Genomic DNA, 19135 nt, shown 5'->3' on the forward strand with positions numbered 1-19135 from the left:
TCAGTAAAAAACATTATGTTTTTAGCTTTGCCTATTTTTTTGCTCAGGAGTATGCATCCAATAATCCTCTTCACTGTCCTGATTGTGTGCTAGAGTTTGGTTCTGTGTTGTGAGGTGGAGAATCCAAACCCTATGGTTATAGAGGAGGTGAGGACGGACTCAGTGATTGTTGTTTAGAACTGGATCATCAGGGCCTGGGGTAGGTTATTGTTTGTAGGATGCTTTTGCACTTGTTCAACAAAGCTAACAGTTTTACTTTCGGGAAAACTCTAGTAAGTGCAGAGACGCTGGAGTTCTGCCAGTGTGTATTGTCCATAAACCAGCAAGAGAACTGAAACAGGAGTCTTGGAATACATTAGTTCAACCTATAAGTCAGATTACACAGCTTTAAGTCCAGTCATAACAACCATATGAAGGTAACCCCTTAAAATCACAGGCATATTACATACTAAGGCTTATTATTAAGTAATTACAGGGACTTCAGTGCAAACTAGCTGAGCTATTCTTAGGTTATAGAAGTGTGCAGTAAAGCTTGGGGTCTGCTGGTGGGCCCTGGCCATTTAAGGGGTTAAACTGTTTAGTCATCTGGGTCATGATTCTAGCTAACCAACATCAGTCCAGAAAATTAACCTGGCAAACATTCAAGAAACTTGCCACCTCCTTGTGAAAGCTCATAAGCAGTGATGGAAAGTCATGGCATGGATGCGGGATATGTTTTCCATCTCTACACCACGACTCTGTATCATTGCCTGTCAGTAAACATGCAATAATATTATATTATTACTTTCAAGTATGAAACAGTTTTAAGTAGTACGGGGCGATGTGGTTAAAAAATGTATATCTTGATATTTTACAGGCTTTTGGAAATAAGTAATATACATCTCAGTATTCATGCGTTCTTTCAGAAATGGCTGAGAAGAGTGATTTTTTAAGTCGGAAGAGACATAATTTGGTGTAAATAACCATTAAATGCAACCTGACATAGAAGTTAACAAATTGTTGCCAAGTAAATATTGTTGCCCACCAAGATCTCACTTCCTTTTTGTGATTGTTGCTAGCTAAAATGCTTCATTTTGCAGTAGCTTTTCTCAATGTTTGCAGCAGTATTTGCACTGCTTTTTTGGGTGAAGGGTTTACAGTAAAACTGAAATCAACGAGTGTAAACTTAATGCATTTCTTCAGCTTGTTTTGAATGTGGCCTAGTTAGTTTCTCACAAAAACAAGTGAGGAACTTTGGAAATTATGTATACGTCTGAGAGGCGAGAACATGCGGATATTCTTAGGATTATAATTATTTAAAATCTGTTTCAAATTCTCACAGTAAAGAGTTTTCAGTATTATACATTGCAATTATGTAATGTAATGAAACGTCTTGTATACCAAATAAACACCACATACACTGCAGTCAAATATTTAGGAGAGAATGTTGCAGTAAAATGCCATGCTTGACTTTGTTCCCTGTAGAAGATGTTCTAACTTATTTTCACTCAGAAAATCAAGAAAACATGTCATTTGGCTGAGGGTATTCAAATATTTGCGCACAACTGTGTGATTTACACGTTTAATGCAAAAACAATGCTGTGATGGGTGTGATGCTGTTTTAAGTGGTGACTTAATCTGTTCCCTCCCTGTGTCTCTTGCTGTACATTTTTAACTGATACTGTAATCATGAGTAGCTTAATATGGTACATAAATGCAGCTTTAGGAGTCTTGCCTGTGTTCCCACCTGAACAAGGAAACAAACCCAGCTCTCCTGTTTTCAGGGCATGGGAGTTATCCACTATTGTACACAACCGCTGCACCTTTTCAGGATTTTTACATGCATATACTGACAAGACATAGAGAGGTTGTGTGACTGCTGTGGTCTTCAGGAAACTCAGTTACATGCATGGAATGTGCATAAAATACATTCAGGAGGTGCCTTACATTTGTATGCATTTTTGTGTTAAAACAGTATGTTTTTGTAATTTTCTGTGCAGTCAGATTTCACTATGGCTAAATGATGTTCTTATAAAGCAGTATAAACTTCATCAACCTACGAGGAGCAATGGTAAATGTCTGGCACCACATTTCATGATAGAGAGAGGGACAGTGCAAGACACTACAAGTGAGAAACCTCTAAGAAACCCAGCAGCTTTGAAGTATAAATGCTCACTGGTGACAGCAAGCATTGCTGCATGTGTGCTGGTGTCTACCCCCTCAGCTGTGATTCATCATGGCATTTTCAAACATCAAAAAACATAAAACGCTTTTGTGTGGATGACAAAGGACTTCTTTTTGTAGACTGATAGAGTGACACTGAGACTACCAGTACTGTGTCTCTAGGCACAGTGCTGGCATGGGTTTTGTCTGCATTAAAAGAAGATAATAAATATTCAGGATTACTTAAAAGTTGGCAGCAGTTCCTTATTAACTCACCCAGCTAAGGCTCTGTTTCTAAAAGTGGAGAAATGGGTTCCGTCACCGTGTGTTTCATTGCAATGTCACTGCCATCTGTGGCTGGGCAGGAAATATGGCATAGTTCCTCACACCCTGTTGATACAGAGCGATGCTAGCCATTTGAGGCCGGCTGTTAGCTATCATGAGATCAACAGCAATTGGCTGTGACTAACATACATTTAAAGAAAATTAGGAACAAATGCATAACTGTGGGTGGCTAATTCCCTAGTTGCTAATTGTACTAGGCCTTAATGAAAAACATTGTGTAGGTTTTTGAATAAACACCAGATCCTTTGGATTCATTCTCACAGGTTGGTGGAACAAAGGCAGGCGTTGTGCGCTTCCTTGGTGAGACTGACTTTGCGAAGGGGGAATGGTGTGGGGTGGAGCTTGATGAACCGCTTGGCAAAAACGATGGAGCAGTGGCTGGCGCTAGGTACGACAGTGTTTGTAAAACCAACAAGCAGCATATGTGGTTGCCTAAGTTTGTGTGCCTAACCTATATTTCTGTGTTATTTTTGTCTGCTAGGTATTTCCAGTGTCTGCCAAAGTATGGCCTGTTTGCTCCTACGCACAAAGTGACCCGCATTGGCTTTCCCTCCACCACCAAAGCCAAAAGCTCAAGGCGCAGGTCCACCCTACAGCACAGTCCCAGCGCCTCTTCAGTTAGCTCCCTGAGCTCACTTGCCTCTTCAATAGGAGGCAAACCCAGTCGTGCAGGCCTGGTAATGCTATCTCTATCTCACACATTCCAGAGTTGGGGTCAATTCCATCAATTCAGGATCATTTTAAAAGATAAATCAAATTCACAAGATGAATTAAAGTAACTGTTTTCAGGGAAAACCAGTTAAAAATTATTGCCAAATATCAATTGCTATCTAATTATGCATTTACATATTGGCGTTTATTCTGTTCCTCGTAGTTCTATGCGACTGATGGTGGCATTACGCCATAGAAACATTGCCATGTTGACTGCATCACAGGGAAAATACAAGATTCTCAAAGAAGAGCTGTGAAGCATGTATTGTTTACTTATACAATAGAAATAGATGGAGAAAGGAAGGAGGATGCCCTGTACTCTCTTATTTTTTAATATGTAGTACTGATTGTGCAAGCAATAAGAAGTTCTGCGTCCATGGCTTCCAAAAAATTAACATCTGGCTTATTCAACCTTAAAATTGTACTCTTGGTGAGTGGCAGAATCTTCTGTCGCTACTCCATTAAAAGATTTGGAATATCTAAAATGCCATCTCCCGTCATAATGTAAGCACAGCATAAAATTTGGACTCACTTGCTGACCCCAATCCTGTCACATATACTATTCATCTTTCTTCTACAAAGACGTAGACAAGGACAATATTTCCTACCAAACTTTGTTTCATTTATCTTTATCCTTGTCGCTTAGTTGACAGAGACATCGGCCCGCTATGCACGGAAGATCTCGGGGACCACAGCTATGCAGGAGGCTCTGAAGGAGAAGCAGCAGCATATAGAACAGCTCCTGGCTGAGCGGGATCTAGAGAGGACAGAGGTGGCCAGAGCCACTAGCCATGCAGGAGAGGTGCAGCAGGAACTTGCCTTGCTCAGACAAGGCCAGGAGCAGGTTAGCTACTAAATTTTTGAGTGTGAATACTATCATTAACCCATTTGTGCCCAGATTTTCCCTGTGATTTCACACTTGTCAATGTACTAACAGTAGGGGTGCGGGAAAAAAATTGATTCTTAGATGCATTGCGATGCGGACGTGCATGATTCTGAATCGATTCATTCAACGTCAAAAATCAATTTTCTAAATATTTATTTTATAACGTAACGTTGACGGTACGCAAAGGGTGGAACTTGAAAGTGCGGAAGTGCAGTGCGCAGACAGTCTGTGGCGGCACATAACAAAAACACAACGGGATGAGTGAGAAATCCGACCGGCTCCCTCTGCATTAAAAGCCAGGTTAGGTCAGGAGTCACAACACAAATGATAAGAAGAGCCATTTTGACCTTTCAACAAAAATCAAACCACCTTGGGAGCCACAACATTTAATGTCCAGTATGTCTCAGTATGTGATAATGTGGTAGTATAGGCTAAACAATATAAACGAGAGCGCAGATTTACTCTGCTCTGCTTTAAGCTTCAGCTTTAGCCACTTTTCTTCCATCTCTGCCAGGAAAACTTTTCCTCAAAAGTTGAATAGTTTCTTGTAAAAAGTCTTTCAGCTTTCGGCTGTTTTACGAGGCTGAAGTCGCTTCTCATTCGCCAGCTTCTTGCTGAACTTTCCCGTTCCACCTTAAATTTTGACTGAGGCGCCGAAGGTAAATGCGGCACCATTTAAGGTGGAACGGGAAAATTAGAAAGAGAAGTGAGTTCATCTTCGCAACTTTTTAGTGTTTGACAAGTCTCTCATTGCAGATTTAACGTATCAGGATACCAACTACGTTGCTTATAAATGCGAATAAGTCAGTTCGTCTCCAAATGTTCATCTGTCTTTCTCTTTTCCTTTTTCGTTTGCTACTAGCCAGGCGAAACCTCGTTGTTAGGTGACCTGCAGTCTGCACGCCAATGCTCAGTCGTTGAGAAACAGGGCTTTCGCGCTATGTTGCACACGCCCCGTCTCAAAGATATTTTACTGACACAGCGATCCCCCCCCCCACCCCCCGTCTCTACCACGAGACCAAAACCGAAGTTATAAAATCACTAAAGAAAACGCGTAGGACGGCTATAATGTGCTGCGTGGTCATCCATTACCTCTGGATCTTATTTCACCCTAACAGAGCATTTTATCGCAGATGAGTGGCAGCAGCGTCTCCAAACAAGAGCAGTGAATGAGAGCCTTCCAGTTCACTTGCCACATCACTTCCATTTGTTTTATTAATAAAAGATATTGGACATAAATGCATTATGGATCATTACAAATACTTAGCTTTAAAAGTACCAAGTCCTCAGACAGTAAGAAAATAGAAATCATGTATAGAAAAAAAAGATGCATCAAGATGCATCGATAATCGTTTTATAATCGAGTCGCAGCCCTCTGAATCATAATCGAATCGTGAGGTGCCTAGAGATTCCCACCCCTAACTAACAGTATTATAATATAAACGCTATAATATAGATTTTATTGAATTTCCTTAAATCTATAAACAGTCTTTATACATTTGTATTCTTTCACGTGAAAGTCTTTTAAAAAAGGGGTTTTACACTGTGACAACTTCAGTTGGTTGATTTTAAATTGAACAAAATACAACCAAGGGTATGGCTTCAGTTTGTGTAATTTGTGTGGTCTACAGTAACTCCTAGTGTAAAGTAATCCTTGATATGCATCATTCTTTTTATGTGGTATATTAGTAAAAGCATAAATGTGTTTGTGTAAAATGTAGACATGCATTTTTTTTTTGTGTTCCAAGTACGCTTTGGAGATGGAGGCTAAGTTGGACCAGTTACGCAGGCTTGTGGAGACTGCAGACAGGGAAAAAGTGGAGTTGTTGAATCAGCTTGAAGAGGAAAAAAGGTGATGTGAAGTTGGGAGAGTGAAACCTATGAAATGATGTTATTATAATGTTGAGTTTTTCATGCTGTGTTTCAATAATAATATCAGAGAGAATGCTCCACATAAATGACGTTGACTGAGGTCACTTTGCACTTTTTTGCAGGAAAGTAGAGGATCTTCAGTTTCGTGTAGAAGAAGCTTGCATTACCAAAGGTGATCTAGAGGTAAAACAATACTTTCACCTCCATTTACACTCTAGGAAGAAGCAGTTGCGCTTCTAAACAGGGTGAGAGATGCTCAGGATTGGTCTTTTTATTTGGCAGTGATCAAGTGTTATACAGGACTCTATGGACAAGGAAAGTAATTCTGGGCATTTTCCACTGCACTTCAAAAAGCAAAAATTGGCCTAAACTGGAACCAATAGAACTCATGGTAATAATTCATTTCCCACTTGCTTGAAAGAGAGCTGAAAAGGGTATTTTTGGCCATTTTATGCTACTCTAAATTTGGCTGATTAGCTACCTTGTTTGCTAGATGCTTAAGTTAATGGTTGACATGAAAGGATAGAACTCTGGTATGACATGATGGTATTACTCTGGGGCATAGAATGACATGAAGAAACAAACTTATATTTTGTGTCAAGTTTGCAAATATGCACAAAAACACTCATTTTGCTGAGGCAAGCATAAATGCTAATATGTTAGTGTTAGTTTTCTAATTAGTTTTACAGTAATAATTCTAAAAATAGCAGTTAGAACTGCAGTATATCACTCTATCATTTACGTTATGGTGAACTCACTGATCAAACAGTAGTTTTGGTGACTTTAGCTTCACCTGAAAGAATTTACTAATTTGCTATTGGCTTCAACAGCAACTATTACCAAAGACAGAGGAGAATGTCATTGAGCACGATTGGGTCCTGTTAGTGTCAGTTTTGAGCAGGTACCAAAAAACAGAAAAGTAGGACCTTTGGTGCTGGACCAATGGCCTGTGGAAAAAGTACAGTTTTTTGGTGCCAAAAGTTCTGGAACTTTGTGCAGTGGAAAAATCAGCCATTCAAATACCTAAGAGAAGGGAAGTATGTGATAATGATGCTGATGCCATTTATATCTATCATTGTAAACCCTGCTGTGAGCATGTTGGGCCGCTTACTAGGGCTTCCTCATGGAAGGGTTGATTTATTTGCATTACAACAATACATGTACAATATTGTGTAAAAGTTACAAATAAAAAGGTTTTTGTCTTGCCAGAGTGTTATTTTGCTTAAAAACACTAATACTAATGTAAATATAAGTAACATTAATATAATATGTAGTGGTTTCACATATGTATAAAAGCGCTGAACAGTTTTTCATGGTATTGTATATCTATATATTTAAACAATATATTATTGTTTTTTCATATGCTTTTTGCTTTTACTTCCTTTTTTGTTAACTTATTCCAAAGAAAATACTTTGTTACCACAGTATTGTTATTGCAGACAGGTTTGAAACATTTAACTCTGCTTTCTTCTTGCTTAATAATGCTTTAGCTTATACAAATGGTTTTGTATTGTCATAGATTAAATTACCATGTTCTTATAGAAACATCTCCATGATTGTTCCTTCATGTCTTTATTCAATCATTCAATCCTTCATTCATTCATTTTTTCCTTCAATTATTTGTTCATTTGTTTGTTCCCATATTTCACTTTCTTTGGCCTTGTCTTTCAGCCAGACGTTTTGGCTTCTTCTTTTTTCCTCATCCTTGTTTTTTTGGATTTCTGTGGCTTTTCTGCACTGCTTTCCACCATTCCAGACTCCTTCTTTCATCTCCAATCACCACTCACATAGCCCTTGTGCCACGGCTCTCTTTGTCCTCATTCATAGAAGAGGATGATGTCAAGGCCTGCATGAGGCTCTTCGTACTTGGCTTTGGGCTTGCATGTGACTGCAGCGCTGCTCTTCTCTCTTTCTCCCCTCCTCTCTCTACTAACAGACGCAGACCAAACTGGAGCATGCCCACATTAAGGAGCTCGAACAGAGCCTTCTCTTTGAAAAGACCAAAGCTGATAAACTCCAGAGGGAGTTAGAGGATACTAGGGTAATTCAGTCTCGCACTATCAAATAAGGCAGGCGTCTCAACCAGCGAGTTTGCATGAGCTGTCTCTCGGGACTTGTGTCAGTTCCTCGTGTGTTTGTCACAGTTTGCCTTTGTTTGCATGTTGGAGAGAGGTAGGTTTGGAGTTTTCATTTCAAAAAAGTGCTTGTCAAAATGATGGGAACATCAGAAAGTATTCAACAGCAGACATGCTAAGTATCCATGCAGAAGCTACATATGTATATACAGTGTTTGTATATTCCAGTGCTTAATAAATATGCATTTATGAATCAACAGATAGTACTGATCTAAAGACCACCCCTGATCCACAGTGCAGGCAGATACAGCCAAGCATGCTAAGAAATGGCATCTGTCTTTGTCACAAGGAACAATGTAGCCTATGTGTAACAGCACTACAGCCTGTGCATTATCATGCACAGTGTTTGTAACAGTGCACAATGTTTCTAACAGTGTCAATTCATAAATGTTGTGTTGTAGGTGGCCACTGTGTCTGAGAGGTCACGGATCATGGAGTTGGAAAAGGAAGTGGCCGAGCTGCAACTACGCCTGCGATCTCAGCGAGCAGAAGCTGGATCAGCCTCACCTCCGTTACAGGACAAAAGGGTCTGATCCTTATTCACTTAATTATGGTTCATGACCGTGAACTGCTTCAGTGGATGAACTGCCAATGTTGAGGAAGATAATCAAAGAAGTAATTAGATGAAATTACTCATTACTTCTGTCTAGCAGTAATGGGATTACTTTACTTATTACTTCCTGGAGTAATCTCACTGTTCAGTCCCATGCACAACTGTAACAACAGGAAAGTACAAGAAAAAATCAACAGTCTTATTGATTTAGAAAGAAAGAGCCAATCACAGTTAACAGAATTTAAAATGTCTGTCAGTGTCCCTGCCTTTGAACAAGACACAGCCAGTTACGCTGCTTAAAAACATGAAAGTCCAAAAACTAGCCAGTAGAAAGTCCAGAAACTGCTGCCTTAAATCTTTATGAATAGAAGTGCTAAAGTTGAGTCTGGCTGCTCAATATTCCCTTTGAAAGTTGTGCTGTCAGTTGTCACCAGTAGCACACACATGTACAAATTACTCAGAAGGACAAGCACAGATAATCTATATAGATGATATTTGTGTTTTACATGAATTGTGCATTTAAGTAACATTTTGAACTAACATAGTTTTTATTAAGTCAGTAATTGTAATGTGGTCACAAGAAATGATACTGTAAAGCATTGCGCTGCTTTGTTACAGGAAAAAGTTATCACATTACTGTTACATGTCACTTTGCATTGTGTTACCCCCAGCGCTACATAGAACTCAATAGTGATGGGTATAGGAATCAGGAAACTGTATAACTTAATGTTTTGTTCTAACTATATTCATTGTTATTGCTTGTGGTGATCACTCATACCACTGTTGATTTTTACATCCTCTCTTTTCTTACAGGTCAGAGAGCTGAGCAGTGAGCTGGAGGCCAAACACAAAGAATTGCTTCTTCTCCAACAGAGACTCAGCTCCTCTGATCAGGAGAACACCTCACTTCAGCATCAGCTGAATGACTTGGTATGCCCCTTTTTTCTGAAAATGTGCCATTTAGATTAGAGGGTGTAACAAAATGAACATGACAGATCTTTTTAATGAATTTTGTTATCCTTGGTTACCTGTGTTTCCTTGGTATTAAGAAGCAGGAATGTGAATGGGCACTTAAGTACTCAGCTAACTACTTGAAGTGCCATTATTCAAATACTAAGTCAACCAGTGTGCTTGTATATGTAAGTAAATATATATTAAGTTACAATTTGCTATTCCACGAGTGCTTAAGTGTGACCACGTTGCAAAGGATGCATTTATAAGGACGTTATTGACAGGGCAGAGATTGCACAGCAAACTGTGGTGCAGCGTTATCGCTAACTAGGCCAAATACTGTAGCTGATGTTAACTATTTCCAGAAACAGTGAAAATATATTTCTCTGTCAAGCGAACATGTTGGCAAATTGTCCACTGAGTAGAAAAAAACATTATATAGAAGATAACGAATCTTCATCAGCATCTTTAGCACTTAGCACTTTTAGGTCATTAGCTCACCTAAGTAGCCTTCCTGATAGAACATGAAACCCTACTGATTTCTGTATAAAGAATAAAAAGGTATAAAAAGGTAAACTTACAGGTCCAAATTAATTTCATTTTTTTCTGTTTCTGGCATTGTTTTTCTGCCCCTGAGGATAACCGATTATTCATTCATTAAATCTTATGGATACTCAGTATCAAAATTAATTGGATTGCACATTACTAGTAAGAAATACTTTCATTCAAGATTTAGACTTCCTGTTTTATGTTGATTGCTGTCTTCTGTTCAGTGGTACAGTTTGGCTCCATATGGCACCATATGGATAAATGACTTTAATGACTGTGTTTTCATTGGATTAAATTATTTAGAGTTGCCTGGGGATATATACATGAAACACAAGCACAGTTTCAGTAATGACTTTGCTTTGTTCCAATTAATTCATAATAGGGGTTTATATTGACGGTGTTGTTGTATATATACGTTATATTGAGAATTCAACCACCCTAAATTTCTTAAATATGTGCTTCATTTCTGTTTCATTACCATTTTAGAGGCAAAAACTTGACACGGCAGCAGAGGAAAGTAAAAGCACAGCACTCTCCTTGCAAGGTAAACAGTACATATTCATGGCTCATTTGACACATCTGTTTTTGTAGTATGATTTCATTATTGCAGTATGCATCGGGAAAGTCTTTTGCATGTTTTCCCAGATAAAACCTAGCAGTAGCACAATGCTACATAAAGTTCCTAGGGATTATATTTGTGTCCCGTTTACACTTTCAAATGCTGACCTGAGCAGGCGGTGTGCATGTTGCTGTGAGAGCTCCTCAGTGTATTGTCTTTGTGCCTATAGACATGGAGAGGAGCATGCAGGCGGACAGGGAGCAACTGAAACAGCTATGCAGTGAGAAGGAGAAGCTAGAGGAGGAGATGGCCTCCAGGCAGCTGCAGGAGCGCAGACTTAACGAGGAGCATGAGGGGGGAAAGAAGAAGCTGCAAGAGAAACTAGGCCAGGTGGAGCAGGAGCTGAACAAAGCACAGGAGAAGAGCACAGACCTCCAACAGCAGGTGGCAGAGCTGCAGCTGTTCAAGGACAAAGCTCAGGTGAGAAGTAGCCTGAAAACCAGTGCAGAACAGAGGCGTTTAATCCCCTGATTAAAGATGGCTTTTTTAGCTTTAGGAATTGTGGATCATATTTTGCTGTGAACTTTCAGAAGGAATTAGTGGGGTAAGTTTAGATTACATTTGAGGGCTCTGTTTTTGTAGCTGATAAACAAACAGCCACTGCAGTCGCACCTGTTTTTTGGTCTTCTTATTGTACATTGACGCTCTCTGCATCCTGTATCAGTATCATCTTTCATTACACACCCTGACATATGTGCTGTTGGCCAAAGAAAATAGGAACGGTATTTAAAACAGAACATCTCTGATGTCTCTGTGAACTGTTCAGTGATCAGTAGTTGTTTAGGGACCTTAGCTTAGTGTCTTAGAGTTGAAACAGAAATTGGTTGTAGTCGGTTGTACATGATGAACTGGACTCATTCACTTGCCATTTTTTGCACACTTTATTTGGAAAGATGACATACTGCAGATTAGAGCATCCTTGCTCTGTCCTTCTGCTTTCCAGAAAAAAAAGAACTGAAAAAAGTAGACAGCTGTATGTATGTGCTCTGTAATATGTCAAGTGGGCGCCATCCTAGAAGTTTGACTTATGTGTTTCTAGCACTTTATAACAATTGCATTTGCACTGCCTGGTCAGCCCAACAGACCGGGGACTGGACAGTAACTGAGCCTTTTACTAATTTTACCCCACTCTAAAGCCCAACTGCTTGCAAACTATGTCTCTGCAATGGTAGCTCTCTTGTCCAAGCTTTTAAATGGCAAGTTCCATTGATGACTCTTTTGAAAAAGACAAAAGTTTTCTTCAGCTCCTGCCATGGTGAATCTAAAGGTTGTTGAATCTTAAGTTGGCAAAACAGCTCTGATGATGACAATATTAGTAACATTAATAACGTTAGCACTGGAAGCAGACTGTGCTGCACAGTGATCATGGAAGAACTATAACTAAATCAATGAGCAGCAAACTAACCGAAGGAACAGAAAAGTGGAAACCTACAGTTCCTCTCGAGAGCGAGAGGCTAGACACATAAAAGTTGGAACATGTCAGTGTTGCTCTTAATGGACTTCAGTGTTGAAAATTGTAAACTGCATTCACCTTATTTTCATCGTCACTCTGCGTTTACATGATTTTCATGTTAAGGGTCATGTGAATGTTATTGAATCACTTGAAATATATAAAAGCTTATTTTGTCATACAACTATGACAAAATGCACTGCTTTTTAAAAGAGTGACATTTGAGCACATAAGACAAATGCAAGTAATGGCGATTAATCCTGATTAATTCTTTTAACCATTTGACAGCCCTATTTACGTGCTTAATTTAGTTGAGAAATTCTTTGTAAAGAATGGATTTGACTGTCTATATCGTTGCTGTCATGTCAAAACTTTGTAAAGGCCAACTTCCTTTTACATTGAGCATTTCATGATGAATGAACCAATAGACTTAAGAACGCATTTTCTTCTCCTATAAAGTTTCCATTTCTAAGGTAAAGTGTTATTATGACAGTGACAAAAAGGTACACAGACTTCAGGTCAGTTTCCACATGGTTTTGTGAATGACTTGTCAAGTTTACCAATCAAACATATTTGACTTAAGTTGTTTATATGATGTGATGTTTGCTCTTAAGAATTAGTATTTTGGCAAAATAATTAAAATGTGAAGAAAATGAAGAACAAGGCAGCCAATTTTAAGTCTTTTGTGATGAAAAAAAATACACATGATCAAAATGGAAAGCTTCACCTATCAGATTAATGCATTTTGTACCTGAAATATCACAAGACGTGCATATTGTGCATATGTGTTTAAAAAAATGGTAATTCTGTGTTTTCAGTTATGCCGGCTTTTGTTATTCCCCTAGAGTACCCAATCTTCAGAGACTGTGGAACAACTGAAACAGAAAAATCAGGAGCTGTGCCAAGAGGTAAGGAAGCGTTGACTTTTTGAATTATGATTACAGGGCCTGAAGAGAGGTTGACTTGGAAAACACTTTTTGTTTTAGTGGCCTTAAAATGATGTGGTATGAGTGATGATGGGACTGAGCTTGAAGGGCTGTGCTGCAGTTGTTGTCTTATGTATTATTACTTAGAGGTGGGTGATGTGACAAAAATATGACATCGCAATACTTCAAGAAATATTGACAATATGCGATATGTCACAATATTTATTTTGTGACATCTGTTCAGTTGGGACTGTTAAAAGAGACTCAGTAGTGCTACATTTTAAAAATTACTAACAAAAATTATATTTGGCACACTGTGCTGCACAAAATCCAGTTAAACAGGGCTAATTATGCTCTTTACAGTGAAACTGAAGGTGTGTTAAACAGATACTGATGATATACCTGATATGTTCAGAAAAGTATATTGTATTTTATTGTGACATTTATCTAAAGTGAAATTACTAGAAGTTGGTCGCACATTAAAAACAGTTTAAAACACTTTTCAGTGTTTCCTAATGACACATTCACTTAAGTCATGTAGGTAGATGGTTAATGTAAATGAAAGTACAATTAAAATAAATGTATGTACACGTTTTCTTCTTGTGAGCAAGTGAATGGTTCGCATACGGAATTGATGGGAGTGCATAAATTAAGTAGCCACTCCCATCTCTGTAATTTATACTAAGGTTTCTCATCCCATGCAAATGGGTTATAAACATGACTGACGTCCAGTGGGAAAATTACATTACCCCACCTTCCCATGGAAAGCTAATCCCATCTAAATAGTATAGAAACCCTTCCTGTTATATTTTCTCGGTAAATTCCTGAAAATGAAATCATTAAGTAAATGGAAAATAACTTTCATTAGACTTATATCTTTAGTGTACTTTTCATCGTAATACACTGTGTTTATCTTTACAATATAAATTAAAAATTGTATATTTCAGTAGCGTCCAGTTGTTGCGTCTCACAGGTGGAGAAACAAGTTGAAGATCACCATGAAATCATTATACTCTGCAGTGGAGTTTTTTAAAATGGGTTATGTTGTTATATTTACCCCAGAACTAGGGGTGAAAATCTAATTATGATACTTTCATTTTCAGGATATATACCACAATATTTTGTTTCATTGTGAGTTTGATAAGTTGGAAATTTTAATTCAACATTTCACACTGCACTAAATCCAGTTACACAAGCCTAATTATGCTCTCTTGTGATATAATTTGTCATGATAACGATAATAAAAATCATCATATTGCAGATCTCTAACCAGAACATTCAGTAAAGCCCCTGGATTAGTTTACTAATAACTCTAATGTTAGTTATTAAAATGATGACTACAAGCTATAAGTAGCTTGAGTAATAACAGCAGTGTGCAGTATTTTGGCAAATAATCCTCAAGTGACGCATTCCCTTTAAACGTCAGTAAAATAATGATGAAAATCCCCAGCTGTCTTCTTTCCTCTGAGCTCATGTTATGGGCTGAGGTGAACTTGCAGTTAAACAAGCTTTGAAATGCTTTTTTGTTAAGTGAACCATAACAATGCAGCTGCTTGATGAGTGGCATAATAATGTAGTCACACAGCTGTTACCCAACTCGTGCGTCTGAAACTTGTGCACGGCTCGCCTTCAAGCTCTATGCAAAGCATGTTTTGTACACTCATGTGTGATTATGTAAGCGCTCAAATGGGTCCAGCTTATGTGAGAGGACTTGAGCCTGTAGGGTTCTGCTGCTCCTATAGGACTGAAACAGTCGCCATTTGCCTGTTGTTGGTGCTCATGTAAAAATAATGCTTCTCTCCTGAGTGTCTGTTACTGAAGTGTCGTGAGGCTGATGTGTATTTGATCACAGCAGCCATAGTACAGATGGCCTTTTTAATGCTCTGCAAAATAAGATCAAGATTGGAGATTTGTGCACTCATACTACAGAGCAGTTCAGTTTAGACGTCTGTAAATGGGGACACCGCAAGAGTGATGTACTTAATTGTTCACTCGTTATAAAATTAGTAAGACACAAGAATTGTTTGTTACTTTTATTAAAAGTTATGTTTAGTTTTAATCAAAAAAGTTTTTATGAAACAGTAGTGTATTTTATTGTATTTTGTATTTTTCCATTCTTTATCATATTGTATAGAGATGGCACCGATCCAAAACCCAGCATTGAGTGAGATTGACACTCGCTATTGGCCAATACTTAGGGATCAGGTATCGGTAACAAAAGGGATATCGGTTATTTTATGTCTTCGCAAGATTAAAGAAATACACGTTACAGAGCGGCGTTCAGATTACAGAAATCATGTTCTCTTGGATTTGGATAAGACTTGCATCTTGAAGCATGGCATCGGATTAAAGTGATTACATTCTTAGGACTGCTTTCATCCCAAGCCGTTCTTGGAGAGCAGAGCAGCAGCACTTTACAGGAGCATGGCTCCTGTGCTGCTGAGGCTGAGCTCTGGATGTGCTGCATGTTGCGGCCTGTCCTGCTCTCTCTCTCCTTCTCTCTTTCTCTCTCTCTCTCTCTGCCAGCTCTCTCCAGGCATGATGTAATCATGCACATGCTACCGTCAGCCATGGCGGCTGGCTGCCTCTTTACGCCTGGCTGGGCAGCACAATCGAGAGTTAAAAGCTGCGAGCCCTTATCCATGTGAAGAGAGCGGTCACGTGCTAACCCAATTTTTGTCCTCAATTTTGAATTTACATTCTCTCTGTTTTATTTAGGAAAATGCTTTGGGAACCTGTTTCTACCAGCCCTTTTCCCTGCATGTAAATAATACGAATTCCTGAATGTCCTACACAGCAGCCTGTAGAGGTCATTCTGTAAAACGTGCCAGAACGTGGGGTGAATAAGTGTAACAGTGCCGAATGTAGAGCAACTCAATTGATTTTGTGAATCAAGACCTACTATCAGTGGATTGGTGGAGCTGAGAAAAACATGGAGACTGACCACAAGGCAGAGAGAAACAGGTGCTCAGTGTTGATGCAGGAGCAGGATGGGATGCCCGGGACTGAGGGTGGAGAGTGGATGAATGAATGATCGGATTGGTGGAGGGAGTGGGATGGAGATGGGGGGAAGGAGATGGTGAAGAAGGAGGGCGGGGGGGAGAGTGAGCAAGAGAGAGAGAGGGGGAGGAGCTTGGCAGCGCTTACATAATGAAGCCGCCCTGTAAATCGCGTCAGAGTGGGTGTGAATGTGAGTGCTTGGGACGACAACAGCTCGAAAAGCTGCTCTGCCATCCTCTCACTCTCTCACTCAGCAGGGGGTCAGTGCAATGTATTATTGATCCAGCTGGTGTCTTTTGCGTGGAGAGACTACAGACATGGATGTGGCAGCCCTGCACCAGAGCTACTCAGGAAGCATGTATACATCCCACTTTCAGGTACTGCACTCTTAGCCTCAGCGCGTAGTAGAGCTTACTCTCAGTGTACTGTGAATGGCGGAGCGCGTTACTCCTTGGTTTTCAATAAGTTGATGTGAAAAAATTGTATTGGTCAGGACTGTGCATGAAGAATAGTTTGTGGTCTTCTGTCTATTGAATGTAGTTACTCTGATTCTGCTTTGGATGTTTAAAATGCAGGGCTGTAAACAGATGATTTCGAGGGGTTTATGTGTGTTAGGGTAACGTTTAGGGCTAAACTTATTTTTGCATATAGGTACTTCATATACTAATGGTTCATGATCAAAAGCATCAGGGCTTTAATAATGAACATGAGCCGGGTAAGTGCACTTGCTCTGTATTTGAATACTGTTGCTAAGTCTAAACTACAATGTCATAGCATTATTATGCATGACTCATTGTGTTAAACAGCCAGTTGCATCTTACTTTCGATGCACTTAACTTGAATCATAGGCATTTTTTATTTTAGAATGAAACGTTTTTCTTTTAGGTATTTAAAATGCTAGTTTGGTGTGTTGAGCAATTTACGTAATTTAAGGTTTTTTGTTATTTATATTATTACTTTGGCATAAAAGATTACTGGAGATGTGTTACTGTGTTTCCTGTCTTCATTTAGCCCACACAGAGAAAACTTGGGGTTAAAACAGAAAAGCTAATAAAAATCCGCCAAATTGGCTACGAAGGAGTAGGAATTGGTATACAAATTCACGATCAATGCATCCTTAATATATAGGTACATGTGCAGCATTTACAGTACTGTGCCAAAGTTAGAGACCAGCCAAAACAACCGTTATCTACAGGTTTTCTATGAAAAAACTGTACATGAAGTTCAGTCTTAACCAAAAAAATAAAAAACATTATTTGCTCTTTAACATGCCAAACTCGCATTTTAATTTTTTAAATTAAACATTTTTTATTCTTAAATTCTTCATAGTTAATTTACTTTTCTGGGTCTCACAATTCAAAAACTCCCAGTTGTAGGCTATTCACTCTGTAAAATCATACTACATGTCAGATATCTAGTTTTGGTGTTCTGGTGCAATTTGTTTGCTTTTTTGTCTGTTTCCTTTTTTCTGTAAGGGCTTCTTGACAGTTACACATCCTGTCAGACTCAATTGAGTTGTCTCATTGTGGAAGGATGGACAGAAACACCTGTGAAATTTTTAAGATCTGAAGCAAGAGTGGAGCTTGACTTTCTCCTCTCTCTCAAAGAGGAAAGCTTTAAGTGGTGTTTATCTGATGAAGACAGTTTTGGTGGTCTACCAGGTGTTGTACGGTTGTTAGGAGTCCCATTTTCTCTGTAGCTGTTCATTTTTGGACTCCAGTTTTGGAAGCTCTTTCTTTTCCTCTTGTCTTTTTTTGACTTTACAAATGAATAATTTGTACTTAATGGCCATTTTGAGGTTAAATATTCTTCATTTTGAATGGAAATGCAAAATACTTTGTGAGGCTAAAAAGTTTAATTTATAATGTGCAGCAAAATGACAAATCATTGATCAAAACATTGTTGATCATGTGCATGTCAAGTTAAATTAATTATTGACTGGTGCTGTTGTTGGTGCACATGTTGAGGAGTGTAATTAACACTTCTCTGTGACGTGGGCACAATTCATTAATGTCACCCACTGGTTAAATTGGATTGAACTGTCAGTCTCAGGAGAAAAGGGAAAAGTAAAAGACATCTGATTAAGCTGAAAATCAGCTTGTGTGTTTTTTATATCAGCTGTGATCTTCAGCTGCTCATGCTCTGCACTCTACCCACATGTACAGTATGCTTGGCTAATTTAAACATTTTTTCAGATGTCATTGAGAATTGAAAATTTGATCTGTCCCACGTTGCTTGTTTGACAGTCTGTGTGTCTCTGTCTATTTCTGCTCTCTTTCTTCCAGCTTGAAGCCCTGAAGCAGCAGAACTCCAAGTTTCAGGAGGAGCTCAGTTTCTCCAAGGAGCAGCTCAGCTCTGAGAACCAGCGCATTGGAAGCCTGTGCAAAGAAATGTGAGCAATTTTTCTGCAGTCACCCAAAGTAGACTGCAAGAATTTAACTTTAGGTGTATCATGAAGGCTTAAGGACTTTGATAGCTGCTGTCGAATCGAAAAATCATAACTATTTTATTTATTTACTAACCCCAAGTGAAAATGGCACCTGCACTTTAGATTGTGTAAACTTTTCAATGACAAATGGTCAATAGAAATAAACCAAAATGACTTGGATTAATGGATCTATGGATATACAGTGTTAGTGAAGTGAGGACTCAAAGTGAAGACTCAAAACCTCAATTGAAATTCAGGACACCAAAAAAGCTGACAGTAAATAAAGATAGTCTGCATAAAATCAATTAAATTATTACAATATGTAGACTACAGTATCTGCCACAAAATCCAACATCATCAACAAGAATAGTTGGACATCCAAGGCAAAGAATTCCATTACTTTTGCACTTTGTGATTTTTTTCATCATTTTTAAACACTAATGCTACGTATTTAGTTTGCATGCAAGCGGGAACTTTTCTGTTTACTTCTGTTTTTCTGTATTCTGCGTAGTAGCAAACCTGTAACCTCCTCTTGATTATCAGCATAAACAGAACCGGGAAACAGTTC

The 19135-nt window shown here is 38.8% G+C and overlaps 1 protein-coding gene across 3 annotated transcripts in view; it reads left to right on the forward strand.

Moving 5' to 3' along the window:
* Window positions 1–19135, forward strand: part of clip1b (CAP-GLY domain containing linker protein 1b) — a 29880-nt gene that overhangs the window by 3627 nt on the left and 7118 nt on the right. For 2 of the 3 annotated variants that reach the window (XM_036595273.1, XM_036595272.1), the window contains exons 4-15: window positions 2751–2875; window positions 2969–3164; window positions 3845–4042; window positions 5833–5936; window positions 6079–6139; window positions 7893–7997; window positions 8493–8618; window positions 9458–9574; window positions 10631–10688; window positions 10933–11183; window positions 13059–13121; window positions 18425–18531. In XM_036595273.1, the coding sequence (XP_036451166.1) occupies window positions 2751–2875; window positions 2969–3164; window positions 3845–4042; window positions 5833–5936; window positions 6079–6139; window positions 7893–7997; window positions 8493–8618; window positions 9458–9574; window positions 10631–10688; window positions 10933–11183; window positions 13059–13121; window positions 18425–18531 (1511 nt within the window). The remainder of the gene's footprint in view (window positions 1–2750; window positions 2876–2968; window positions 3165–3844; window positions 4043–5832; window positions 5937–6078; window positions 6140–7892; window positions 7998–8492; window positions 8619–9457; window positions 9575–10630; window positions 10689–10932; window positions 11184–13058; window positions 13122–18424; window positions 18532–19135) is intronic. The other variant, XM_036595274.1, reaches the window with a different exon arrangement.

This window comes from Colossoma macropomum, unplaced genomic scaffold (assembly GCF_904425465.1).
Source record: "Colossoma macropomum unplaced genomic scaffold, Colossoma_macropomum, whole genome shotgun sequence".
NCBI classification, from domain to species: Eukaryota; Metazoa; Chordata; class Actinopteri; order Characiformes; family Serrasalmidae; genus Colossoma; species Colossoma macropomum.